General features: G+C 45.2%; 1 protein-coding gene across 9 annotated transcripts in view; it reads left to right on the top strand.

The window, feature by feature from the left end:
• CPEB1 (cytoplasmic polyadenylation element binding protein 1) overlaps positions 1-25,256 on the top strand; it is a 101,011-nt gene extending 75,755 nt beyond the window's left edge. For all 9 annotated transcript variants that reach the window (XM_007990246.3, XM_007990244.3, XM_037987781.2 and 6 more), the window contains 9 exons: positions 10,808-11,034; positions 12,681-12,933; positions 14,797-14,910; positions 15,235-15,324; positions 16,177-16,313; positions 19,101-19,299; positions 21,215-21,309; positions 21,930-22,010; positions 23,777-25,256. In XM_007990246.3, the coding sequence (XP_007988437.3) occupies positions 10,808-11,034; positions 12,681-12,933; positions 14,797-14,910; positions 15,235-15,324; positions 16,177-16,313; positions 19,101-19,299; positions 21,215-21,309; positions 21,930-22,010; positions 23,777-23,887 (1,307 nt within the window). In that variant the 3' untranslated portion in view covers positions 23,888-25,256. The remainder of the gene's footprint in view (positions 1-10,807; positions 11,035-12,680; positions 12,934-14,796; positions 14,911-15,234; positions 15,325-16,176; positions 16,314-19,100; positions 19,300-21,214; positions 21,310-21,929; positions 22,011-23,776) is intronic.
• The last annotated feature ends 2,119 nt before the right edge of the window (positions 25,257-27,375 follow it).

Here is a 27,375-nt window from a genome sequence, read left to right as displayed (position 1 = left end):
GATAGTAGGGCTGTTGGCTAAATTCGTTTGGCAAACATTGGGCATTTGTTGTGTGCAGCACTGGAAGTACAACATTGAATAAGATAAAATTGTTACCTTTAAGAATCTCCATAGCTATAAAAGGAAAAGAAATGAAAAAGTATACCAAGTGCTACATGATAGCTACTATGATAGGGGCTTTCATTTTTTCCCCTAAGGATTTTCTTCATTGTAACAACCTTTCATTGGATTCTTAGCTTGAGGCTAGTAGGTGGATACCATTCTCCAGGGGCCAGAGTACTTTGCTATCTAGATTTCCTTAGCCTCAGAGTCCCGCAAGAAGACCCTGGAATAGAGTCTGTTTTTGAGAATTGTATCTGCAAGGTCTGCATGGGCTTGGATGTGGGGTCTTTCTCTTCTAGACTGTGCCTACCCTGAGGCACCATCCCTTGATGGAAAGAAAGCCTTGTGGGGCAAGATGAGTGTTATAGTGCGTTTTTCTCATACCCCAGTGCTACCCTTTCTCATGTCCAGGGTTACCCTTGTCCTGCTTAGCAATGTCTTAAGATCTGTAATGGAACAGAAGGGCTGTGGAAGCTGTCCTCAGTATCCTGGAATGGGGGATGGAGTGACTAATAACCACCATTTATCGACTACTTTTGGTGCTAAGTACATCACATGATTTTAATGCTTGCACAGATGAGCAAATAGGCTCACAGAGGTTACAAAGTGCCCAAAGTGACATAACTACTGGAAGACTCAGAATTCTAACCCAGGTCTCTGTTTACAAAACTCATATGCTTCCTGTTACACCTGTGGTCCTATTAGCAGAACCCTAACATATTGGGTGAGAAAACTTAAAGTAACCATATACTACTACAGGGGCTGTTCAGCTAGAGGTGATGTGCGCCCTTGATGAGATCTCTGAAGGCGAGGGCATATGGTAGACAGTTCCAGCCCCATCTTGATCCCTGAGTTGCAGCTCATCAGCTGTACCACCCGCTGGATTTGTCTTCCTGCCTTCCCCCTTGTGACTCTTCTGTGTGCAACGTTATTCAGCAGAAGAGTGAGGTGACTGAGACTACTTTGGGGGACCTGGAAACAATTACTCTAATTATGTTTAATGATTAATGATCATTGTACAGATGATGCCTTGTACAGAAGCCCAGTGGGCAGACCAGATGTGCAGTCTAAGGATGCCAAAAGGCATGTCTGTTTTCTCCCACTCCCCTTTAGAAGTCCCTTGAGGACTAACTTGTTCACACTCTGGTTTTCTTTTCTTTTCTTTTCTTTTTTTTTGAGATGGAGTCTCACTCTGTCGCCCAAGCTGGAGTGCAGTGGCACGATCTCAGCTCACTGCAACGTCTGCCTCCTGGGTTCAAGCAATTCTCTGCCTCAGCCTCCCAAGAAGCTGGGATTGTAGGCGCCCGCCACCATGCCCAGCTAATTTTTGTTTGTTTGTTTGTTTGTTTTTTAAGTAGAGATGGGGTTTCACCATCTTGGCCAGGTGGGTCTTGAACTCCTGACCTTGTGATCCACCCGCCTCGGCCTCCCAAAATGCTGAGATTACAGGTGTGAGCCACCGTGCCTGGCCCCATGCTCTGGTTTTCTACCCTAACTGCTAATCAGTGAATGGAATGTTTTCCTGTGCTGTGTCACTTGCAGGCTCCCCATTGATCTGCAGGCTAGATCAGCCTAAGATGAGCCGGGAGTCTTCAGCAATTTTCATCTGAAGCTTCTTCCAAACAACCATTCTGAGGCGACTTTCAGAACAGGGTTAGGTTTCTCCTGTGTGGAACATGGACTTCCTCGGTCCAACCAAAGGTGTCTTGTAAATCTTCCTCAACTCCCAGTTCTCCACTACTGTATTCCCAGCAGTAGAATAGTGCTTGGCTAATGGCTAATATATATTTTTTGAATGAGTGATGAGTGCTGAGCCACTGTGTTTAATCCTGGGTGTTTTTTCACTGCAGAGTTCAGACAAGGTCTCTCCCATTCTTCTGCCTCCCGCTTGTGTTGATATAGTTGGATGGACAAATTTTTCAAAGATCAGTATCTTGGACCCTGTAGCTTCTAGGGGATGGTGATGTAGTACAAAGTTTTCATCATACAGTGGAGGATGAGCTCTATTGTGGAGTCAAGTAGTCTATTTGGGAAAGCTTTCAGTGCAGAGGAGAGAGAACCTGGGAAGCAGTGTGGCCAGGGGAGGACTCCTAGGTGAGAAAGAAGTTGAGGTGGGTTAAAAAAGAAGTTGAGGGGCAGGATGTGTGCTGACCTTACAAGGGACATGAATATGTCTTTTCTGCAGGTAATGGAACTTGCCTGATGATCAAGATTGCGAGTTATACTGGGGAGAAAGGCTGTGATTGTCACTAACTTGAACTTGTGGGATCCACAGTCGGAGGGGGAAGTCCACACTGATTACTGCCACTGTAGAGATATGGTATAGAGTTGCAGATTTGGGGTCACAGGCAGAGTGGTCTGTTTTCATACCTGGAATGAATACTACTCTCCCCTCTTCCTATTCCTTCAGAGAGATCCTGAGCGAGCAACCTAGAACCAAGGATGGTGATAGAGAAGAAGGGTTCCAGGTATACGGCCTTATATCATAGGCTAGAAATAATAGCTCCGGGTCTGGATTTTCCCCATTAGATTTTTTTCCCCATTAGACTATTCCCATTAGATAACAAGCATCTGACTATCATGTCTTGGGGCTAGTCTCTCCTTCAGCTAAGCTAAAGCTCAGACAGTCTTACAATGCAGGCATTCACTGCCAGGCCCTTGTTGCCATTGCTAATGCTGCCATCACACTCCAGGTGCCTTTGTACTCTTGGGGAAGGCTTCCAAAAATTCGAACAGTGACTCAGCTGTAAAACCGACAGGAGTTGGCATAGAAGGTTGAAAGTAGAGAAAGTTAACAATCAGTCTAAAAATATTACTGCTGATTTGGTCTCTTATACCCTCTGAGGTAGCATTAATGAACTGGAACCCTCTGCCAGGTCCTCTCCTCCCCGTGACTTCCCTGAGAGATGTCTGTAGCTGATTTCCTGCCAGCATGTGCGTGGGGATGGGTACCTCTGTTCTAGGAAGAGCACAATGTCTTACCCATTTCTAGAAGATACGGATTTGCTGGACACTTGGACACCAGAGCTGGAGGCACTTGATAAAATCTTAGACTTTCCATGATCCCTTGTGTTCTGGAGGCCAGGAGAGAACAGAGCAAAGAGGTCAGGGTCTTGGCCATTATTGGAGGTTGACTCTAGGACGTCTTACCCCTCCTCGTCCTCTAATCCATCTAGGTTAATACTTGACATTTGGACTTACGAAGTGTGCCCCAGGATGGGGAGTGGACTTTGAGATGAGACACTGGCCTGCTTTATAAGGGACCTGTCATTTCCACTGGATTTGTTTGTGTGGCTTAAAGAGAATGCCTTTCCAGTTAGGTATGCTCGTGGCTTTGAATATAAATGGGAACAGTCTAATGCTAGCTATTTTGCTCCTTTCCTTCTGACTCCCAGCTGGTGGAATCGGTGCTGCTTACTCAGCAGCCCTACATAGGGCAAGTATGGTCTCATGAACTGGGAGCAAGACAGGTTTTCTTTCTTGAAATGAGGTCCCCCCACTTCGCTTTGTCTTTACTGCTTTCCTTCCATTGTCTTTGCTGCTTTCCTTCTGTAGATACTCAGATAACTGCCTGGCCAGACCCTGTAGGGGTACAATCAGGTCACTCTAGGGCGTCTGACCATGGGTGGCAGTTTCCACAAAATTCACTTGTTCTGTGACTTGAAGGAAATATCAAACCAGCTGACAAGTTCTAGGCCTCTTGTCTTCTCGGTATCTTCTAGTCAAACTTACAGTATATCCCTTCTGATTGAATATTTGCAGGAAACTGAGCATTGCCCCTTTCTGAGCCATGAATCCAAGTCCTTTCCCTGTTTTTCTACGTGGTTGGTATATAATTCAGTGAGACACTCTTCCTTGCTCCTGTACTTGAATGTAGGAGTGTATTGCAGTGGCCCTAAAGATTCCAGTAGAGTCTGGGGAGGATTGATTAGGACAGAGTGTTTTCCACCCTGCCCCTCAAACACAGGAGCTTTCTTCAGAAGAAATTGAGACTCAGGGAAGAAGTACTGTCACAGATGTGATGTGGTGAGTCACTGTGGTTTTCTAAACCTCTGTTTTGGTGATGGGCTGGGTAGGGATGAGTTAAAGTTTATTCCCCTAAATCTGTATTACACTCTAAGTCAACATTGTGTCCTTAGGCTGGGTGCAGTGGCTCACACCTGTAATTCCAGCACTTTGGGAGGCCGAGGTGGGCAGTTCACAAGGTCAGGAGATCGAGACCATCCTGGCTAACATGGTGAAACCCCGTCTCTCCTAAAAATACAAAAAAAAAAAAAAAAATAGCCGAGTGTGGTGGCAGTTGCCTGTATTCCCAGCTGCTCGGGAAGCTGAGGCAGGAGAATGGCGTGAACCCGGGAGGCGGAGCTTGCAGTGAGCTGAGATCACACCACTGCACTCCAGCCTGGGCAACAGAGTGAGACTGTCTCAAAAAAACAAAACAAAACAAAAAAAACACATTGTGTCCTTAAATTGAATATCCTTGATAGAAAAGGGTAGAGCCTCAGGGAGCATACTGGCTGTATGGAATACGTACTCTCTTTCAGTAGAATTCAGCAGTCTTTCACCTGCTTTTTGCCAGATGTTGAGCTAATTGCTATTGGAGTAGGGTGGTAAAGATGGGTCTTGGTATGCTTGGTTGAGAAGGCACAACTTTTTACACATGTGGGCCTGCAAATATCTGTGCACATTTTTTGAGACTTTAAAAACTATGTTTAAAAGAAGATTATTTCTTCTAATAGAGACTCCAAAAGTATTCAATTACTATCTTATCCTCTGGGATCCTCGTTCCTATTACTTGTGCTTGATTTCCCTTTGCTGATTAGATAAGTTACCTTGAAAGAGGCAAAGAAAGCCAAATGGGAATTGACTTCTGTTCCTTCCTATCATTTAAAAAAAATGGAAATAATTTCAAATTTATAGAAGTTACACAAATAAAAGTATACAAAGAATATTTGTATTCCTTTTTATCCAGAACCTCCTATTGTTGGTGTTCATTTTACCCCATTTGCTTTATCATTTGCACATTCTCTCTCCATATAGCAATACATAATTGTTTTCTGAATCATTAAGAGGAGAGATAATTGGCCCAGGCACGGTGGCTCACACCTGTGATCTGAGCACTTTGGGAGGCTGAGGCAGGAGGATTGTTTGAGCCCAGGAGTTCAAGACCAGCCTAGGAAACACAGTGGGATCCTGCCTCTACAAAAAAAAAAAAAAAAAAAATTAGCCAGACATGGTGGCATGCTGCTAGCTACTTGGGAGGCTGAGATGGGAGGTTGAGACTGCAGTGAGCTGTAATTGTGCACCTGCGCTGTAGCCTGGGTTACAGAGGGAGACCCTTGTTCAAAAAAAAAGAATAGCAATGATCTCACATACATTCGTACGTAACAAAACAGTTAACTTTAGTCAATTTAAAGTTGATACACTACTTTGATTAAACTGTCATTCATATTCCAATTTTGTCAAGTGACCCAGTAATGTCCTTAAATCCTTAATAACATTTTTCTCTTTGTGCTCTAAGTAGGCCCTTGCTCCTTTTGGTTTTGCTCAGTATGAGCTTACAAAGTCCCTTGGGTTGTCTTGAATGTTTTTCACAATGATCAGCTTGTTTTGGCTATCACTTTTCCTGAAACTATGATAATCCTTACCACTCTTTTTTTATACTCTTACTTGTTCATGGTTACTGTGTCTGTCTTGCCTCTCTGTGTTGTCCTCCACTCCCACTCAGTGTTTTCAGAGAGTGAATGTCCTATGTAGCCATGTTGATTTCTTTATCTGATGCCTTTTTTTTTCCTCTTAAGTATATTTACCATTTTAGTGTGAGAACTGTATTTAAATTATAACCTCTAGTCTTTTTTTTTTGAGACAGGATTTTGTCCTGTTGCCCAGCCTGGAGTGCAATGGCCCGATCATGGCTCACTGCAGCCTCAACCTCCTAGGCTCAAGTGATCCTCCTGTCTCAGCCTCCTGAGTAACTGGGACTGTCAGTGCATGCCATAATGCCTGTCTGATTTATTTTTTTAGAGACAGGCCTTGCTGTGTTGCCCAGGGTGGTCTTGAATTCCTGACCTCAAGCCGTCCTCCTGCCTCAGTCCCCCAAGGTGCTAGTATTATAGGCATGAACCACAGAACTCGGCCATAACCTCTAGTCTTTAAGTCAGAGGAAATAATTATATATGAAAGATGTTTGGGTGTGATAAGGCAATTGATTAGGAATTTGAAGTAGCAAACCTTGGGTTTGTATGGGTCAGTGCTTCTCAAACTTAATGTGTATACACATCTCCTGGGGATCTTTTAAAAATGCAGATTCTGATTCAGGTCTGGGGTGGGACCCAAAATGCATTTTTAATGAGTTCCTGTAGTGGCAAGGCCCTAGATAAGATTTAAGACCCTAATACTCTAGGTCCTAAAGCAGGGACTTCTGGTAGGCAAGATCACTAGTCTGTAGTTGATGGTCTAAAAGGATTCAGACAAAGGAAAGGTGCTGAGGAACGTGAAGACAAACAGATGTGGAGTTCTAAAGATTAAAAAAAAAAAAAAAAAGTAGCTAGTGAATGGTACTTGGAGTGGGAAAGAATCCAGTCTCTGTCACTCATTAGCTGTTACTTTTACAGACTGACTGCCCCAAGTCTTGGTTTCCTTTTGTTAGGATACAGTAATAGCAGCCACTTCTTAGGATTTGGTGAAGACTGTTTACCTAAAGTGCTTCTAACACAGTGTTTGGCACATCACATGCTAGACGTTCAGTAAGTTGTTAGAAGCTTAACTGAACCTGGTCCAGATTGCAGAACAGATGAATGATCATGAACTGTGAACACTTAAGGAAGTAGAGTTCGTTAGTGACCAACTTGGGTTGTCATGCCATTTTCTACTTAGGCAGGTTTATTGCTAGATTAGAGGATCACTACAGAGATAATTCCTAGCTTTGGTACAGGAATTTGACAAAGCCTCAAGATATCTTTGTAGGCACAGTATGGAACTTTCAAGTTAGTGGAGGTAGATGGGTTTGTGGCTGGTGAAACAGGTGTACCAACACAATAGTGAATACAAATTGATGTGAATGAGAAACGGGGTCTGTAGTGCTTACCATGTTGCTTTTTTGACTCTTTCCAAAATACCTTTTAGAAGAAACCTTGGGTGAGGACAGTTACCAGAACCCATACTTGCCATCTTTGGTGTTTTCAGACACAAGCCTTTGGGGCAGCATCCCTTCTTGAGTATTTTTTTCTGGCATTCGGCTTTATGCTGTTTCTCCCTTGACAACTCTCAGAGCTCTCTGCTGTGCCACTTGAAACTCCCCTTTTCCAGGGTTGACAAACTGGCCTCCTTCTTGTTACTGGTGCTTTAGCTGAAGACTTTTCCTTTAAGATGCTGCTATGCCAAGTAGAGCCTACTCATTGTCCCAGGTCTCTGAAAATCTCAGTGTTTAACTCCAGGCCCAGTTATCACCATAGGTCTCTTTAGTGTCCACATGAATGACGTACCTAATATTTCAAACTTTCCACATTCTAAGTCAGCCATGTCTAGTTCCATACTCTGGACCTTGACATCCTCAGAGCTCTTAATCTTCACTGTCCCACCTCTTCGTGTTTATCTCATCTGCCACCCTCATTCTTCTTATCAGCCTATTGAAAACACTGATTTTCCATTTATTTGTTCCCAGTCTATTGACTTTGTTCTGTCTTTAGCCTATAATGCACGACCCATTCTTCATTTCCTTTGTTGCTGTTATCATCAACTCTGTTGTCCCATTTATTCCTTCATACCCCGTTGGGGGAACAAAATCATAGCTCTGGATGGCTCCAGTGTATCTGAGCTCTGCTGGAGAAAATCCTTCAAGTCCAACTTAGTTTTCTCTTTGCTAGGCGCTGGTTCCTACTGGTACTTTTCCTTAGTTTCCCTGGTCAGCCTTCTTTGCTATCCACACAGTAGCTCTGCAGATGGCCTTTTCCGTGTCTCTCAGTTACCCTTAAGATAAAATCAAGCTGGGTGCAGTGGCTCATGCCTGTAATCCTAGGACTTTGTGAGGCTGAGACAAGAGGATTGCTTGAGCTCAGGTGTTTGAGACCAGCCTGGGCAACATAGTGAGACCCCTACCTCTACTAAAAATTTTTTTTTAATCAACCGGATGTGGTAGATATTACGTGCCTGTAGTCCCAGCTATTCTAGAGGCTGAGATGGAAAGATTGCTTGAGCCCAGGAAGCTTGAGGTTGAAGTGAGCCACTGCACTTCAGCCTGGGGAACAGACCTAGGCCCTGTCTCAAAAAATCAAACGACAATAAGATAAAATGAAAACTATTTAACTTAGTTGTCAGGGTTCTTTGTGATTTGAATTGTTACCTCACTGTTCATCACCCTAACTTGTTTTTGTGAAATGTGGAAAAGGATGAGGCCCTCCGGGGCATTGGTACGACTTTTAAGATGGATGCATATGATCTGTTGATTTTTCACAGTGCCTCTTTGCCAGTCTTTGTAGCATTAGGGTGGAACCTTGAATAAAATCTTCGCATATTCTGCCTTCTCAGGGCATGGACTCTACAGACTTTGATTTTGGATTTCTTTCAGGCAGGAGTTTGTCAAGGAATTTATTTTTGTTTTTATTTTTTAGACAAGAGTCTTGCTCTGTTGCCCAGGCTGGAGTGCAGTGGTACAATCTCAGCTCACTGCAACCTCTGCCTCCTGGGTTCAAGCAATCCTTGTGCCTCAGCTTCCCGAGCAGCTGGGATTATAGGCGTGCACCACCACGCCTGGCTAATTTTTGTATTTTTAGTAGAGATGGGGTTTCGCCATGTTGGGTAGGCTGGTTTCAAACTCCTGACCTCAGGTGAGCCACCTGCCTCAGCCTCCCAAAGTTCTGGGATTACAGGAGTGAGCCACCACACCCGGCCAAAGGATTTGAGAAGTTTGTCAAGGATTATTTCTGATGGTTACCAATCCAGCATTTTGAGACACTTAGTTTTAGCATACAGTTAAATGCTAGAGCTTTGAAAACTGCTTCAAAAGGCAATTTCAAAGTTAGGAATATTTCCTTGAAAAGCAAAATGCTAAACAAACTCCTTGGTGGATGTGATGTGGCTCTACCCCACCCACATCCTACAACATACAGATTAGACTGGCTAGATATAAAAAGACTGACCAAACCAGGTGTTGGCCAGGTTGTAGAGGGACTGAAACTCTCATACTGCTGGTGGGAAGGTAAAATGGTATATAGTTCCATCTACTTGGAAAAAGTATTATGGCAGTCTCTTTAAAAATTAAAGCTATTTTTACCACAAAATAATAACTAGATAAGTAGATATATCTATAGTTTCCCCTGTGTTAAATGTTAAGAATACACCTACCATGTCTTATCCAAAAGGGGAGGTCATATACCTAAAGGAGAGTGGGCTGGTCTGGTCCCATATTAACAGATTTTTGGGATCTTGTGCATATGTTCCATCAATGGCATGTGTGTCTGGTACCCTGAAAGCATGCATTGATTTTAATTTCAGTCTTGAGAGGTTTATTCCTGCTTCTTGGGACTCCAGCTCCAGACAAGCATTCAAACTGACTTAGAGGCCTGGGAGGAAGTCAGCTCTGGGTGACCTGTGTTTCGTTTCATTGCTAGTCAGGGCTGAAGTGGGGCCAATCAGAGCCAGTTATTGAGCACTTATACATATTATTTTGGTTTTACCTCAGCCATTTTGAGGTGAATGTTCTCATTCTTCAGATGAAAAAAAAAACCACAACTTCAAATTAAGTCTTCTTTCCTAGATTTAGCACACCCATAGCTCCATGCCAAAGCCCTCTTATTCCTCATCCTCATAGATAGAGGGTGTGCTTTGCCTAGGTTCCCCAAGGCCAAGTGTGGAAAACGTTGCTCTTTTTTTTTTATGTTTCGTGTTTAAATATTTATGATGTGCCGGGTGCTACTGTGCTGAGCTCTTTCCATCTGGTATCTGATTATTGAGCTGTCCTAACAATGTTATGAAATAGTTGATACTCCACCCTAGATGCCAGTGAGAAAATAGAGGGTCAGAGAAGCTAAGTGAGCTTCCCAGAGCTCACAGACATATATAAGAGGTGTCAGACACAGGACTTGATCCCAAGCTTGTCTTAAGTCAAAGAATGGGCTTACGCATGTCATTCTGCTTCCTTCCTAAACATTTCAAGTTCAGGGGTACATTGAAGAGAATCTGTATATGTTAGAAGTTTGCATAAGTGAACCTCTCACATGAAGTGGTATGCTTATGCTATACCAGATTTCTGGGGTGTGGCCTGAAATTCTATATTATAGCTTTAGAAAGGTGGGAATTCTTCTAATAAACAAATTGGCAACAGTAAAGATGAAGTATGGTTTGGGATTTCTGACTGTGCTGTAGGTGTATCCAGGCATTAATAGCAGCTGTGACCAGGGTCCCCAGTGACAGTTTCCCAAATGCTGGCATTGACCTTTAAGCCTGGGTAGTAGAACCCAGCAGTTTTGCTGCTACTGTAACAGCAGGAACTCTGGTCTTCAGTCAGCCTGTAACTTCCTCTAACAGGGTCCTTGTGGCCAGGTCTCAGAGCTGGATATATATCTGTTCATTATATTGTGTTTTGCTGGCATGCTTTTAGTGGTCTTGCCTTTGGTATCTCTTGTTGGGTGGCTGTAGGAGAAGAAAGAGGCTGTTGGCTGCAAAGAAAACTTAAGAGGTCATGAGGTTTCCTTTTTTGTCCTCCTAGTACTGAGCATGCTCCATAACCCACTGGGAAATGTCCTAGGAAAACCCCCCTTGAGCTTCCTGCCTCTGGATCCCCTTGGGTCTGACTTGGTGGACAAGTTTCCGGCACCCTCAGTTAGAGGATCACGCCTGGACACCCGGCCCATCCTGGACTCTCGATCTAGCAGCCCCTCTGACTCAGACACCAGTGGCTTCAGCTCTGGATCAGATCATCTCTCAGATTTGATTGTATGTAACTCATTCGGGAAAGGGGGGTTGTGGGTGGAGTTGCCTGTGTGTGTCCAAGGGGAAGGAGGGTAACAATATCTATGGGATGCCTGTGCCCTGGAATGCAGGCTGGGAGATGGGATGAGGGGAGGAGTGGAGACCATTGTGGACGTTTGTAGAGTTCTCATCCTTAACAGAAAAGAGGATGCTTTGAAGACCCATTGAGCAATACATTTCAGGACCTGAGCTCAGGACTCTCATTTTACTAGTTACTCCAAGAGTACTGGAAAACACTTAATTTCAAAAGTAAATGTGAGGGCCTTAGCAGTATTCTGTTTCTTTACCTAAACAGGGTGCTTGCTTTAGCCCTTAAACAGTGTCATTTATGTACTTTGATGTATGATATCTCAAAAGCAATAACTTAAAAAATTTTAAAGTAGTAATTAGCAGAGATAGGATTTTAATCCAGATCTGACTGACTGTGGCTCCTATATTTTTTCCACTGACCCATGTCAGCTTTTTTTAATTCACACCATGATGAATCTATGAAACATTGCCTCAGTTAATTTTTGCATTTCACGTTCCTTATCTACAGCCATGTATGATGTGTGTGGTCTTCATGCTAAGTGGAGTTGGCAAATGAATTAGAATAGGTAGGGGATATTATAGATAGAGTAGTACAGATAATATAGATAGGGGATAGAAGAAGTACATACAGGTGGGATTAACAGTAAGAAATTACCCCAAAATAAGAATACAGTTTCAGATGCCTTATAAGCGGTTTTTTTTTTTTTTTTGCCGAATCTCCTGAGCTGAATGTGCAGTGAATAGAATGGCTTATTTTCCCACCTTCTTCTCTTCCCCATACCCAGGACTGGCAGCATTGGTTGTGATCGCCTGTCAGCCTGTCCTAGAATGTGGAAGTTGGTGTTCTCGCTGCCCATTGGTTTTATCTGTTAAGGCTGCTTTTCTAAAAGGACAGTCACATGCGGGTCTCTTTGCTTCTCTGGGCTGCAGTTACCTCTTCTGTAAAATGGGGTCAGATACAGTGCTGGTAGTTCTATGTTACTTAGATTGGACTCAGTCTTGAAAATTTATCTCATGACTGATTAATATTTGGGGATTTTAAAATATTCTGTCAACGAGTTATTCTGATAATGTGGTATCATTTCACACATGTAAATTAGAATTTAAAGGTTTGACACAGCTTATAGTGTTCTGATACATTTATGATACAATGCAGAGCTGTTATAGATAGCATTTTTGGCATTCGACTTTCTAGGAATCTGACCAAAGAAAACAAAAAATATGAAGAAGCTACATCTTAATTTTTGTTTATGGTTCTGAAAACTTGGAAAGTATATATGTAACAGGAAGAGTATGGGTCAGTGAGATGTACCTTGTTCCTTAAATAGAATATGATAAATGCATTTTAAATGGCTATAAAGACTGGCAATATGGAAAAATTGTTGAATGAGGAGAGAAGGAGAATTTGTTTAAATTATAGTATAACTAAAACTAATCAAAACTGCTCAGGAAGAAAGTCTGAAAGAATATATATCAAATGCTAAATGTCTGTTGGATGTTTTTAATAATTTCTATAATGTGATTATTACTTTATAACAAAACTGTCCTTTAAAACCCTGTCTTCCTTTTTCCTCCCCTAGTCAAGCCTTCGCATTTCCCCACCTCTGCCCTTCCTGTCTCTGACAGGGGGTGGTCCCAGGGACCCTTTAAAGATGGGGGTAGGGTCTCGGATGGACCAAGAGCAAGCTGCTCTTGCTGCAGTCACTCCCTCCCCAACCAGTGCTTCAAAGAGATGGCCAGGAGCTTCTGTGTGGCCGTCCTGGGACCTCCTCGAAGCTCCCAAAGACCCCTTCAGCATAGAGAGAGAGGCCAGGCTGCACCGACAAGCTGCAGGTGAGTGTGCCTTGAGCATGTGTGGGGCCTGAGGCCTCATTCTGGGAGCACAGAGGAAGTGACCTTAGTTCACACGCTTGTGAACTGTCTAGAGGAGGCTTGGTTGCACGGTGAAGTCTCCAGATCTGCAAAGAATTATCTTTCTGTGGAGTAAGTGCTACTGGGAACAAACTCAGGAACTTCTTGAGGCTGAGTGGAGAGGAAAGAGGCAGATAATCTGGCACATGCATGTGCCACAGCACAAGGGGCTGGCTCTGTCTCTCACTTGTGCCCTTCCATGGAGACTGGCTGTGTGCTGCTCTTGCTTTTAATTCTTCCATGGGTGGATGTCCTCAAGAGAAACTCTGGAAGGGATGTCCAGAATTTTGTCTACCCTCTCCACATTCTAATTCAAAGACAGTCAGACACAACTCATGCTGGAGCTTTCTTCCCCGAGGCTTTCTGATTGGTACACTCACAGATGCACTGGGGAAGGAGGGGTCCATTTGTCAACCTCTAAGGTAAGGAATGTCACCAGATGTCCTGGTCTCTTAGGAATCCTTACGGTTCTGACATTTAAATTATCTTAGGCTGGCCTTGGTGGCTCAGCACTTAAGCAGAGGCAGCAGGATGGTTTGAGCCCAGGAGTTGCCCAACCTGGGAAACATAGCGAGACCCCATCTCTATGTATTTTAAAAGGTTTAAAAAATAAATTATCTTAAGTATGTATTAAGTTTGTTTTTCATCTTTGTCTAGTACCGCTCCAGGGAGAAGTTCATTAACCACTGGCTCTTCTGAGGTCCTGAATTTGATGACTAAGTTAGTGTTAGTTTCTCCATTCCATTTGTTTCTGTGTATCTGTTTGCTCACAGAGTTGGGCTGGATCTCATTCTTCTCTGATAGTGCTGTGCCTTGTTCACCTAATGATTTTGGCAGCCCATCTTAGTAGTTTTTCTGGTGCCATTGTTTTCATATGAAATGACATTACCATGCTTTTGGATGAGACCATTATATTCTGTTTTTGTCGTAAAAGATTGCTGACATTGCCCAGTTTCTTGCTGTAGCAACACCTTGGGCCTATTCCTTTTAGGAAGTGTCCTTCCACATCTTTGTCCTGAATGAAAATGATAGTTCCTTTCATTGGCTGTGTGCCTCTTTGCTGAAAGAGGAGGGTGAAATAAATGGGCAAGAACTAGCTAGTCCTCACTAAGGTCAGTCTCTGATTTGGAAAAGTACAAACAATGGGGACAGGATTGAAGACTGATTATCTTACCATGTTGACATCAAGGAAGGCCCATTGTCCATTTGGGTGCTATAAAGATGAGTCTGACTTGGAACAGTTGTGACATTCTTGTCTTACTGGGTTGCTAGTGCTGGTTTTTATTGGCAGTGTCCTAACTTCTGTGATTAATGAGTTCAGAACCAAGACAGGGAAACAGAATAGAATGTTTCTCATTTGAACATTGGGGAGAAGGCCCATTTGTACCAGTAAGCCTGTAAGATGTTGTATTGCTCTGTTTATTTTCAAGTAATTATGAATTAGTAGTACTGTAAGCAATAAGATAAAACTGCTTTGTGGTTAGCATATTAGTTGAATGTTTGAAAATAACATGGGGTGTAAATTTTTACCCTACACATCTGGTTTGGCATTCCTTTCCATTTTAGTGGGGACAGAATTAGCAAAGTAGGATTATCATACTTGACTGAGTGGATTGGTGAGACATAGGTTTCTTGCTTTTCGGAATAATCGTGGATATTCTCTCAGGCATCTGGGCAAGGATTGTGGCCAGTCAGGTTCTTACTGGACAAGTTCACCCCAGGGAAGAGTGGTGGCTTTGCTGATTTTCTAACCTCCCCTGTTTATCTCTTTGCCGTCTGCCAAAGCTGTGAATGAAGCCACCTGTACCTGGAGTGGCCAGCTTCCTCCCCGGAACTATAAGAACCCCATCTACTCTTGCAAGGTGTTTCTAGGAGGTGTTCCTTGGGATATTACAGAAGGTGAGATGTATCTAAGACCTCCTGCTTTAAGAGTAGAAGGGTGGGGCATGTCTTTGAGGAGCATGAAACTTGGAATTGAGGCCAGGGGCTGAATTCCCTACCTGAGTTTAGGGGTATTACATGAGTGTCTGAGGGGAGAGGTGCATTTCATATACCCCCATAGTGCTCCTATGTCAGGAGCTTACACCGGAGATCAGCATCCATTTCTGAGTTGTTTGTCAGTGGGGATGAGCCAGGGAGGAGAATGCTGGTGATTCTGTGTTTGCATCTTTACTGGGAAGGATGGTTCCTCAGCTTCTGCCATTGTTTTCTGTCTCTTTGCAGCTGGATTAGTTAACACCTTCCGTGTTTTTGGCTCTTTGAGTGTGGAGTGGCCTGGTAAGGATGGCAAGCACCCCCGGTGTCCTCCCAAAGGTAATATGCCTAAAGGTAATAAAGACATGGTAGGAGCTTTTTTTTCCCTTCCCTAGAACATAACTGCACCTATGGGTGCTGGGATGTCACAGCTGCATGTTGGTAACATGGTGGGCACTCCAGGGCACAGACCTGTCATCTGTCGGCACTTTCTCTTCAACCTAACACGTCCCTCTATTTCTTCGGAGCTAATGTTCCATCTGTCCAGACTTACACAGCAGTGGGAGCTGCCTCTGAAACCCCTTCCTTGTACACTTCTGTCTAAACCTGAACCCAAGCAGCACCTTTCCTCTCTAAATAAGGCGTTTGAAAAGCTTTCCCTTGCCTGCCTGTCCTGCCCAGTTACGTTGTTGCCTGACCTAATTCTGAAGTCCCTTTGGAGTTGGCAGGAATGAGGACCAAGCATCTGATTCCTCACTGGTCTGAAATGAGATCCCCTCCCTGTAGAAAGGAGCAGCTGCTATTTTCACCCTGCTCCATCTTCATTGAACTGAACTAATGGTTTAAGTAGGCGTTTAAAGCAATAACTGCCATCCTTCCTGCCCCCAGGAAAGCCTGGCTCTGCTGACCTGAACATGCTGTGTGTTCTGGCATAGAGAGCTGTGGTAATGGTGGGATCTCTCTGTCTCAGCTTGCCTAGTCCTTTCCTTCACCAGGGTGGGAGGGAGGCCAACAACCCTGGGCATCTGCATAGCAAATGCTTCCACTCAACAAGACTTCTCAGGAGTAAAACAAAAATGTATCTTATACACAAGGCCTTCTTTCTTGGAAGAAACTCCCTGCTGCAAAGCCAAGGCTGAGGAGTGGCCACCTAAGGGATATTAATGCGATTTTTCCTCTCATTGGGAATAGGGTATGTGTATCTGGTCTTCGAACTGGAGAAGTCTGTCCGAGCCTTGCTTCAGGCTTGCTCTCATGACCCGCTGAGCCCAGATGGCCTGAGTGAATATTATTTCAAGATGTCCAGCCGAAGGATGCGCTGCAAGGAGGTGAGTTAGCATGATGTCCTTTCTAGATCAAGGTTCTTGGCATATTGAGGCACTGGATTTTCTTGGGGTAGGTGGATAGGCAGGCTGCAGGCAAGGAGTATTCCTGCTGAGGCAAGAAGGCTCTTCTTCTCCCACAATAAAATAGCAGTATCCTCTCAATTACATAAAAGAGAAAAGAAAGCAACCTTTGGGCCTTAATGGGGTATGTGCATGCACACCTGCGCATGCCTGCCCATGGTAATCAAACTGTCTCCCAGCCTTTACTCTACTCTTCTTTCTTGAAGCCAACACTTTAGTTTTAAACCTCTTGTCTTAGAATTGAAATTGAGAACAGCAGACTTCTCTACTTGTACTTAACTGATAAACCTACAGCTGTTTTTCCCTGGTCCTGCCCTTCCTGTCCCTTCTTACCTCCCAGTCTGTGGGGGTGAATTGCTCTTTAGCCCACACCCACCTGTGGGTCACTTCTTCCTTCTCATTCGGGGCTTTATTTAGTTTTGTGGGTTTTCCCCCATAAGATTCTCTTTTCCTACATCTTTTCTAATATCAGCCTTATGTATCCTTGGCAGCATGGGTCTCTAACGAGTTTATCTCACCTGGGGATCTCGTTGCACATTCTTGGGCCTTATCCCAGACTTACTGAATCACTCTGGGTGGAATTTAAGAATCTCCAACTGAACAAAGATCCCCAGGTGGATCTAATGGATAGTGTTTGAGAATCACTTGTCAAAGCAAGTTTTGAGCTCCGGAATCAGTGTGGTGTTAAAATCAGATTCAAGAGCACACAACTTTTGTGACACAGGACTAGACATTTAATATCTCTGAAACTTTGTTTCCTCTTCTCTTCTATAAAATGAGAAACGAAAATGCCTATTTTAGTAAAAAGATCAGTGATTGCCAGGGGTTTAGCATGAAGGGATGAATCAGTGAAACTATTCTGTATATGGTGGATACATGTCATTATACTTTGGTTCAAACCCATAGAATGTAAAACAGACACCAAGAGTGAACCCTGATGTAAACCATGGACTTTGGGTGGTGATGATGTGTCAGTATAAACAAATGTTCCACTCGCATGCGGGATCCTGGTAGTGGAGAAGTCACACAAGTGTGGGGGCAGAGAGTATTTGGGAAATCCCTGTACTTTCTGCTCGGATTTACTGTGAACCTTAAAGCTTCTCTAAAAACAATCTATAAGGTAAGAGGGGAAATGCCTATTTTATTGGGATGGTCACATTAGATTTAAAATAAATCCATGTAACAAAGCTGGCTCTTGTTCTGCGTTCTTGAGAGGGCAGGCTCGTCCTCTGGCTACCCACAGTGACCCACAACTTCTGTACCTTCTCTGCTTCCTTACTGTGTGGAGCTTGTGTAGTCATCTCACCTTAGTAAATGTTCTAGGACTTACTTAACATGCTCCTTCCTCCCCTCCTGCTTTCACAACCAGAGATGGCCATAAGCATATCACAGAGCCCCTCCCCTTCCTCAGTGCCCCTGTTGACACCATCCTGTCTCTCATTCCCTCCTCATCGCCTACAGGGATTTAATCTTTCTTTGATTCACTGGCTATAGGCTGATGCGGTTCTCCTTCCTCTCTGACTTTTTCCTTTGCGTTCCCCTCCCCGCCAGCACCAGTATAGCCAATCTTTGACTCCCTCCTATCTTCTTTTCTAGTTCAGATAAATGACTCACTTTTGTGGCTCCTCTCATCTTTAGACCCAGATTTACCTTTCTAGCCTCATGTCCTACCTGAGCCCCACCTTCCTGTGGTACCCTCCTTCAGGATGTCTTGTAATCCCAAACTCTTTTGTGGGCAAAATGGGCTTTTTCATCTTCCAGTGAAATTGGCTCCCCTCTCGTAACTTCTGCCAGGTCCTCTCATCCCAAGACTGTGTAGGCCCAGCACCTTCCAGGCCTGATTCTTCCTTGCTTGCCCATCCTGCTTATGCCGTCTGAGTACTGCAGACTCTCTGTTGAAGAATCTCTTTGGTCTTGGCCTGTTCTCTGCTTATTGCCACCAGCCTTATCCAAGTCTTAATCACCTGTCCTTTGAAAGTACTGTTTTTGCCTCCTTGCTGGTTTCTGCCTCAGATCTCTTCCTGCTTCAAGACATATTTTTAGATCTTCACTTCGTTCTGGAGTCCTACACTTGCTCTGCCAGGTTTTGTTCCAGGTTCAGGAGATTCAGAGGCAAAGGACACGGTCAGCCCCAGCCCTTCAAGACTCCAGGGATCTTGTATGTGACTTTCTACCCAGCCTCTCTTCAGTCATTTCCACTGCTCTGGGCACAAACTCTCTGAAGCTTAGGTTGGGCCAGTAACCATCTCATATAAATATCATAAGCACTCCCATCCCTCTGTCCTTTAGGATCCTAGTCTTTAATTTCTCTGTGAGTCCTTCCTTTCTTGAGGACCTCAGATTATGCTCTTTTCATCAGTGTCCACGGCCCTTTGTTGGAACCTCACAGTTGGAAGTTGAAATAGAATGCTGGGCTCCTGGGTTTGGTCATGTGGTACTTTTTTGCTTACTCTCCAGCATGAGTGAGTACTCTGTCCACTTGTACCATTCTGGACACATGGACTCAGTAAAATTCAACTCCAGGTGGGGTGGAGTAAGGGTGGTTTATTGGATGCCTGTGTGCCTGAGACTGGGCAACAACACCTTTTCACCCCTGTAAGGGCCTTAGCAGCCCAGCTTCAGTATCTCCAGAGCATGTGCCTTGCCATGCAAGCGCCTCTCTCTCTGTGGCTCTCTGCCAGGGCTGATACACCTTTGGGTGGTTTTCAGGTGCAGGTGATCCCCTGGGTATTAGCCGACAGTAACTTTGTCCGGAGCCCATCTCAGAGGCTTGACCCCAGCAGGACGGTGTTTGTCGGTGCTCTGCATGGAATGCTAAATGCTGAGGCCCTGGCAGCCATCTTGAACGACCTATTTGGTGGAGTGGTGTATGCTGGGATTGACACAGATAAGCACAAGTATCCCATTGGTAAGTGTCCCACTTCTGTGTGCTAAAGCTTGGTTGGCCCCTGGGAGTAGACCAAGATTCTGATACTTCCCCATGGGAGTGAGGAGAGAGGCCTGACCCAGGTCTGCAGATCAGCATATACCAGCACCATAATATCTTTTTCTAGACAAGTCACGAGTACTGGCCCTTCTGTATCTAGCCCTCTACCCACCATCTCCCATGCAGTGGGAGAAAAAGCATTTGGAGACTACATAGAGGTGATAAGAAGTGAGAGTGAGGTGTAGGAACTTTGTTGGAAGCTTAGAGTTTACAGCCAAACCAGTTTGGAACAGACAACAGGTGTTCATGAAAAGGCTGCAACTCTCTGTACTTGCCCGGTTTTTTTTATTAAAAGTTCTTGAAAAGCTCTGGCATTATCTAAGGTCAGAGACCAGGTCAGGCTGGAGGAGGACTTTCTGAGTGAGTCGGGCAACAGAGTGTGGCCTGTGCTTCCCTAACTCAGAAGTCTGTGGGCTTAACCACTAGGTTTTGATCAGCTCCTCTGAGAAAGGAGGTCAATTCACCAGTCCTGGCAAAATGTCAATGATGGGGTATGGAGGTAGAGCAGAGCCTGAACTCTGTGATTAAGATGTGGCTAACCCACCTCCCCAAATGCTTAGTCTTCACACCCACACTGAATCTGGTCAGGAAGGAGCACCGTGTACTTACCAATGCTGTGCAGCAGATTGAGAACAGGGACTTCAGAAGCTACAGGAGCGGAGGAGGCACTTGGCAGGATGGGGCTTCTTCCAGCTCTCCTAATAGGTCTCCAGCGTGCCTCCAGGCTAGGAGAGGTTCAGTTCAACTGCTGGGCTTACCCTTCAGACAAGTGTTCTATCTGCATCTTGGCTTCCACTCTGAAACCTTTAACCTTACCTATGCTTCTACCTGCACTGAAGGAGTCCCGTCCCTGCCCTGCCCTGCCCTGCCATCTTGATCAGCAAATTCTTCCCCCATTCCTGAATGGTTTGTGCTAACATGATCTCCACTGTCAAATATGGTACGAATATGGTAGCCACCAGCTAAATGTGGCCCCATCGAGTTTCGGAAACATGGCTGTTGTCACATTTGGAAATAATATTTTTAACATACAGGGTTAAATAAATTTTTTTTTTTTTTTTTGAGATGGAGTCTCACTGTGTTGCCATGCTGGAGTACTATGGTGTGATCTCGGCTCACTGCAGCCTCCGCCTCCTGGGTTCAAGTGATTCTCCTGCCTCAGCCTCCTGAGTAACTGGGACTACAGGCGTCTGCCACCACGCTCAGCTAATTTTTGTATTTTTAGTGGAGATAGGGTTTCACCATGTTGGCCAGGATGTTCTCCGTCTCTTGACCTCATGATCTGCCCACCTTGGCCTCCCAAAGTGCTGGGATTACAAGTGTGAGCCATCATGCCTGGCCAATAAAATATATTATTAAAATTAATGTCACCACTTTAAAATGTCAATGTGATGACTAGAAAATTTAAAATTACATAAGGGCTGGCCGTGATGGCTTATGGCTATAATCCCAGCACTTCGGGAGGCCGAGGTGGGTGGATCGTTTGAGTCCATGAGTTCGAGACCAGCCTGGACAATATGGTGAAACCCTGGCTCTACAAAAAATACAAAAATTAGCCAGGCGTGGTGGCTCATGCCTGTAGTCCCAGCTACTTGGGAGGCTGAGGCAGGAGGATTGTTTGATTCCGGGATGCAGAGGTTGCAGTGAGCTGAGATCACGCCATTATACTCCAGCCTGGGTGACAGAGGGAGACCCTGTCTCAAAAAATAAAGTAACATCGTAGCTCACATTAGATTTCTGTTGGACAGCACTGGTATCATAAAGGGTTTCCTGCATTTTAAAAGAGTAGCATTTGGGAGAATTTGGTTAGAAGGGAAGCTTGTGTCTGTTGTCCTAGGATCTGGTCGTGTGACTTTCAATAACCAACGGAGTTACCTGAAAGCAGTCAGCGCTGCTTTTGTGGAGATCAAAACCACCAAGTTCACAAAGAAGGTGAGTTGGCTGGTTTATGCCCTTACTCTGGAGTGTATGAGAGGGGTTTGAGCAGTTACTACCCAGGGCAGGCCTGAGACCTGAAGCTGTGTTTGTGCTGGGTGTGTTTAGGGAAGTGAGCCAAACTCCAGAGAATTAACATTGAGGTTAGGGTTTGGGAGTGGGCTTGGTCTTTGTCCACCCAGGAGGAAGGGAACTGGGACTGTTGAGCCTCTTTAGTGTGTAGGGTGCCTTCCCTCACTGTGGTATTTCTCTGGCATTGCTAAGTAGCCTGACTTCCCATTTTCCAACCTTTCGGGAATCCTCTGAACACTTGCTCATATTGCTAATTGATAGAGGGCTGAGGGTACAGTTTGCCGAGAGGACCAGGAAGGTGTGTGGTTGCCTGAATTCCAGAGGCATCCAGCCTGACTCTTCTTGGTGTAGGAGTCTGCTCTCTAGAACCCCGTTCTGTGCCTCAGGCCCATAATTCTCTGCAAGCCTCCTTTAAAACAGGCAAATAACCTGCATTCCGATATCCTGCATTCCTGTGTGTGGCCAATAATAGGCACTTCTTCTATAGCCTGTTGAGCCTCCTGGTAAGAAGAGCCACTTCGTCATCTTATTTTGCTTTTGTGCAGGTTCAGATTGACCCCTACCTAGAAGATTCTCTGTGTCATATCTGCAGTTCTCAGCCTGGTCCTTTCTTCTGTCGAGATCAGGTGGGTCTGATGTCTGTGAAGTCCCTGCCCTCAATTAAAAATTGTTTGCTGGGCGTGGTGGTTCACACCTGTAATCCCAGCACTTTGGGAGGCTGAGGCGGGCGGATCCTGAGGTCAGGAGTTTGAGACCAGCCTGGCCAACATGGTGAAACCCCGTCTGTACTAAAAATACAAAAATTATCCTGGCATGTTGGTGTGTGCCTGTAATCCCAGCTACTCGGGAGGGTGAGGCAGGCCAATAGCTTGAACCCAGGAGGCGGAGGTTGCAGTGAGCCGAGATCACGCCACTGCACTTCAGTCTAGGGCAGAGCGAGACTCCGTGTCAAAAAAAAAAAAAAAAATTTTTTTTTACGCCAACTTTATGACATTGAATGTTGGAGTTCCGAGGTACCTTGTGTTGTCTGAGAGCATAGAGGAGGCAGCAGTAATGTTTGCTGAAGGTCAAACCAGGGACACACTTTAGATAGCTTTATCCAGAACTCTTAGGAAAATATGTTGAATTGAGTCTTTATACTTTGGCCTTTTTCTTGCCTGGGATGTTGCTATGCAGTATGCCACTATTGCTGAGAGGTGGTTTTATAGATGATAGAAGCCTGACTGGGTATGATCAGCAGTACGTAGAAGCCAGGCTCAGCTGCTCTAACCCTGAGGCCGTCTAAGCTGATTTTTTCTCTACTCAAGGGCTTCCTCCTCCTTTGCATCTGAACTTCTGGACAACTTTGATATTTGCACCTGGGCTGTACCCACAGGTGTCAGTGACAGGCAGAAAGCAGCGAGGTGGCTTTCTATTGAATGTTCCTGGGTGATGGAATGTGGATCTGGATGTGTTTGGCAGTGCTGCTCAAACCTTAATTACAGACACATCACCTGAGGATCTTAGATTCTGATTCGGTGGGTTTGGGACGGACCCTGAGATTCCGTGTTTCCAACAAGTATCCAAGTGGTGTCAGTGGTGCTAGTCAGCATCATCCTTTGACAGGTGTTAGGGGAAGTTTGGAACCTCTTAGGACACCAGCAGCAGTCCATCCATGCTTAGTGGGTGCTTTTTAAATTTTATTTAAAATTTTTTTGCAGTAATGCCATTGCTCAGATTTGGAGTCTCCTGTATATGGTTAAACCGAGGCTCTCAAGTGAGAGTTTGAAATTAAGTTTGGATTGTTAGCTAAAGCCTGAGAACGAGTATCTCTCTGATCAGGCTCATCTACCAGGCTTTTATGGATCTGGATCTTTCACAGATAATCTCCATAGTCAGATAATTGCTCAGAGATTAGTGGCTTGCCTGAGGTTACACAGCAACCCAGAGATGGGACTAGACTGAGAAACAAACCCAGTCACCTCTCCTCACTTAATGGGAAGAAAGCATGATGTTGCCTAGCATTAGAATTTGTAGTCAGTGTCTTTATACATTCTCCATGTTAGCAACCATGTGATACAACTACTTTGTGGGAGGTGAGAAGGGCAGGGGAACAGGACAGCAGCTGTCATGGTTAGAGGAGATAAGAGAAACTAGCATGGTCTCTGTACATACTTGGAGCCTGACGTGTTTAAGTAAGGGGACCTGTAACAAGGATGGCAGGTTTGCCATAGTTAATCAGGCTTCTGTGTTGGGGTGAGAGCGCTTCTAGGGAGCATCTCTTCTAATCCATAGAGGCCATCGGGAGTCTCCCACCCCTTCTCCAAACAGAACAAGCAGCTCATGCAACAGCTCCTTTGTCTGGTGCTGACACAGGCATTATGGCATCCTCCTTTTTGTTCCCTCAACCCAGGTCTGCTTCAAATACTTCTGCCGGAGCTGCTGGCACTGGCGGCACAGCATGGAGGGCCTGCGCCACCACAGCCCCCTGATGCGGAACCAGAAGAACCGAGATTCCAGCTAGAGGAGCTGGCCTTGCCCAGTGGCCTGTGGCGCCTGAAGCTGGCAGGTCAGGCAAGCAGCCTGCACCACCCTGCCATTGGCGACCAGGGAGCTGGCTTCCCGAGGACAAGGGAAAATTGTAGTCACCTTTGCACTTGCTGAATCTGTCTTTGTTTCTGCACTAATTAATGCACATTGAGTTTTGTCGGGTTTTGTTTTCAGGGGGTATGCCAGGGGCAAGGACTCTCTGGCTTACCCTCCAAGCGACTCTGTAGTTTTCCCAGATTTTAGTTCCTCATTTTGCAGATGAAAAGCGGAAAAAAAAAAAAAAAAAAAAAGAACTACGTGTCCAGAAGGTATTGAGGTATTTACACGGATGCCTACACCTAGGTTTATTTATTAAAAGCGCTTTTTTACATTCCTTGCAATACTGATGGTGATGATGCGCAGGTCTCATTGGTTTCATTCTTGCAGTTGCCATACAGTGCCTTTCCATTTATTTAACCCCCACCTGAACGGCATAAACTGAGTGTTCAGCTGGTGTTTTTTACTGTAAACAATAAGGAGACTTTGCTCTTCATTTAAACCAAAATCATATTTCATATTTTACGCTCGAGGGTTTTTACCGGTTCCTTTTTACACTCCTTAAAACAGTTTTTAAGTCGTTTGGAACAAGATATTTTTTCTTTCCTGGCAGCTTTTAACATTATAGCCAATTTGTGTCTGGGGGACTGCTGGTCACTGTTTCTCACAGTTGCAAATCAAGGCATTTGCAACCAAGAAAAAAAAATGTTTTTGTTTTATTTGAAACTGGACCGGATAAACGGTGTTTGAGCGGCTGCTGTATATAGTTTTAAATGGTTTATTGCACCTCCTTAAGTTGCACTTATGTGGGGGGGTGGGGTTGATAGAAGTTTTTAATCACAAAGTCACAGGACTTTTTTCTTTTGTAACTGAGCTAAAAAGGGCTGCTTTTCAGTGGGGGCAGATGAAGGCTCACAGGAGCCCTTTCTCTTAGAGGGGACAAGTACCCTTCCCTTATATCTTTAATTTGAGGAATGTATGAGATAACAGTTGCAGTTGACTGAAATGCTACTGGAATTTGAAAACTTGACTTTTTTCTTTCCTTTTTTTTTTTGAAAAAGAAAACACAAAAACTACTTGCCCCTCCTAGGGAAGCTGTGTGCCAAAGAACCAGTGTCATACCCCTCCCTCCTGCTGAGCTGATGTTGCATTGTTGCATATCCCAGCTACTCTGTGGGTTTTGTGAAGCTGTGTGTGAAGTCTCTACCTCATTGTAGTATATGCAGGCAAGACTGCACTCTCCTACAGATGTGTGGAGTAAGCTGTGGTGTAGTTTTTTTGGCACATAATAAACACGTTGCAGCAGAGTTCTGGTTTTGTCTCTGTGTTTGAGGTCTGGGAGCAGGGGGCTAATGGGGAGTAAGGGAGTAATGGTGCAGCCGTAGCTTGTTTCCTTGGATTTCTGTGATGGGATCCCGGCCCAGGATAATAGTGGGACCATGTGGGAGACCTGCCCTGTGAGTACTTCTTGGTCCTTTCTATCATCAAATACATTTTGGAGATGCCTCTCCAGTGGGTGGGTGCTTCTAGCCCAAATATAAAAAGTCCTCACATCTTAGCTTCTCAGGGGTCCTCACAGCCTCCAGGCCCAGCCTGGAGAATGCTGGAGGCACAGCTGCTCATGGGCCAGCAGAAGCCACTTGTTCTCAGCTTCTCCTGCAATTCTTGGCTTACTACTTCTTCAGAGGCTGCTCATCCTCTTGGACCCACCTATGATGACCCAGTTCCTTTCTGAGAGGGAATGATTTGGTTTTTGCTGTTCAGAGAGCCCTGTCAGTTGAACTTTTTTAGAGCTCACAGGATCTGTGGCAAGGTCTGCTGATTTTTTTTAAATTTTTTTCCCAGTCGAGTTGGCCTGGGCCCAGCTGTTGGACTGATTCTTTGGGAACCTCCAACTTAGTCTGAGGTAGTGGGAACCCTGCATACTGAAGCTGGCTCTTGTGAGAGAGGTGCAAGAACTATTGGGCAAGGTGGGGGAGTCTTCTCACAAAATGAGAGGCCTGGCCGGGCATTGTGGCTCAGGCCTGTAATCCCAGCACTTTGGGAGGCCAAGATGGGCAGATCACGAGGTCAGGATTTTGAGACCAGCCTAGCCAACATGGTGAAACCCCGTCTCTATTGAAAATACAAAAAATTAGCCGGGTGTGGTGGCAGGTGCTTGTAATCGCAGCTACTTGGGAGGCTGAGGCAGGAGAATCACTTGAACCCGGGAGGCAGAGGTTGCAGTGAGTCCAGACCATGCCACTGCACTCCAGCCTGAGCAAGAGAGTGGGACTCCGTCTCAAAAAATAAAAGGGGAGGCCAGACTGGGCACAGTGGCTCACGCTTATAATCTCAGCACTGTGGGAGGCTGAGGCAAGAGGATTGCTTAAGCCCTAGGGGTTTGAGACCAGCCTGAGCAACATAGGGAGACACCATCTCTACAAAAAAAAATTAGCCAGGCATAGTGGTGTGTGCTTATAGTTCCAGCTACTGGGGAGGCTGAGGCAGGAGGATCATGTGAGCCCAGGAAATTGAGGCTGCAGTGAGCTGTTAACCGTGTCACTTCACTGAAGCCTGGGCAACTGAGCAAGACTATCTCAAAAAAAAAAAAAAAAAAAAAAGGCTGGCCGGGTGCAATGGCTCACACCTGTAATCCCAGCACTTTGGGAGGACGAGGGCGCGCGGATCACCTGAGGTCAGAAGTTGGAGACCAGCCTAGCCAAAATGGCGAAACCCCGACTCTACTAAAAAAGTATACAAAAATTAGCCGGGCGTGGTGGCGCACGCCTGTAATCCCAGCTACTTGGGAGGCTGAGGCAGGAGAATCGCTTGAACTTGGGAGGCAGAGGTTGCAGTGAGCTGATATCGCGCCACTGCACTCCAGCGTGGGCGACAGCAAGACTACGTCTCAAAAAAAAAAAAAAAAAACCCTGATCTTTCACTTCGGGCCTGACAGCAGCTTGATTGGAAGTTTGCTCCCGCAATTCTGAGATTCTGGCCTTTTATTTTGTCCCAGTGCTACTTTTGGTGCCAGGGTTTCCTGTCCTTTAGGTTTCCATCCCCAGTCGAGAGTCCGACTGGAGTACCTAAGGTGCGTTGAGGAATGAGGCACAGCCCTGGGCTGCTTAACTTATCCAGCCTGGCCAGCTCAGCCTTCCCCTATCAGGTAGGGGCCTAGGACTGCTGTCAGCCCAGGGAGCAGAGTTGGAAGAAGGGGCAGGACCCTACCTAGGCTGCGGCCCATCGGGGCAGCCTGAGCTGGTGGCTTCGGAAGGCCCTGGTTTGGGGATGGGTATGGCAGGAACAGCCTGAAGATGGTGGTTGGAGAAGGTGCCTGAGGTGTTGGGAGTTCTGCAGGTGAGTTGGGCCTTTCACGTCAATATTGGAGAGGTTGCTGTGTGCTAGGCGCTGTTCAAGCAGTGGGAATTAGCTAAACAAAATGAC

The sequence above is a fragment of the Chlorocebus sabaeus genome, chromosome 29 (assembly GCF_047675955.1).
Source record: "Chlorocebus sabaeus isolate Y175 chromosome 29, mChlSab1.0.hap1, whole genome shotgun sequence".
Lineage (NCBI taxonomy): Eukaryota > Metazoa > Chordata > Mammalia > Primates > Cercopithecidae > Chlorocebus > Chlorocebus sabaeus.
Note: the sequence above shows the minus strand (reverse complement) of the source record. Positions and strands in the feature narration are given on the sequence as shown.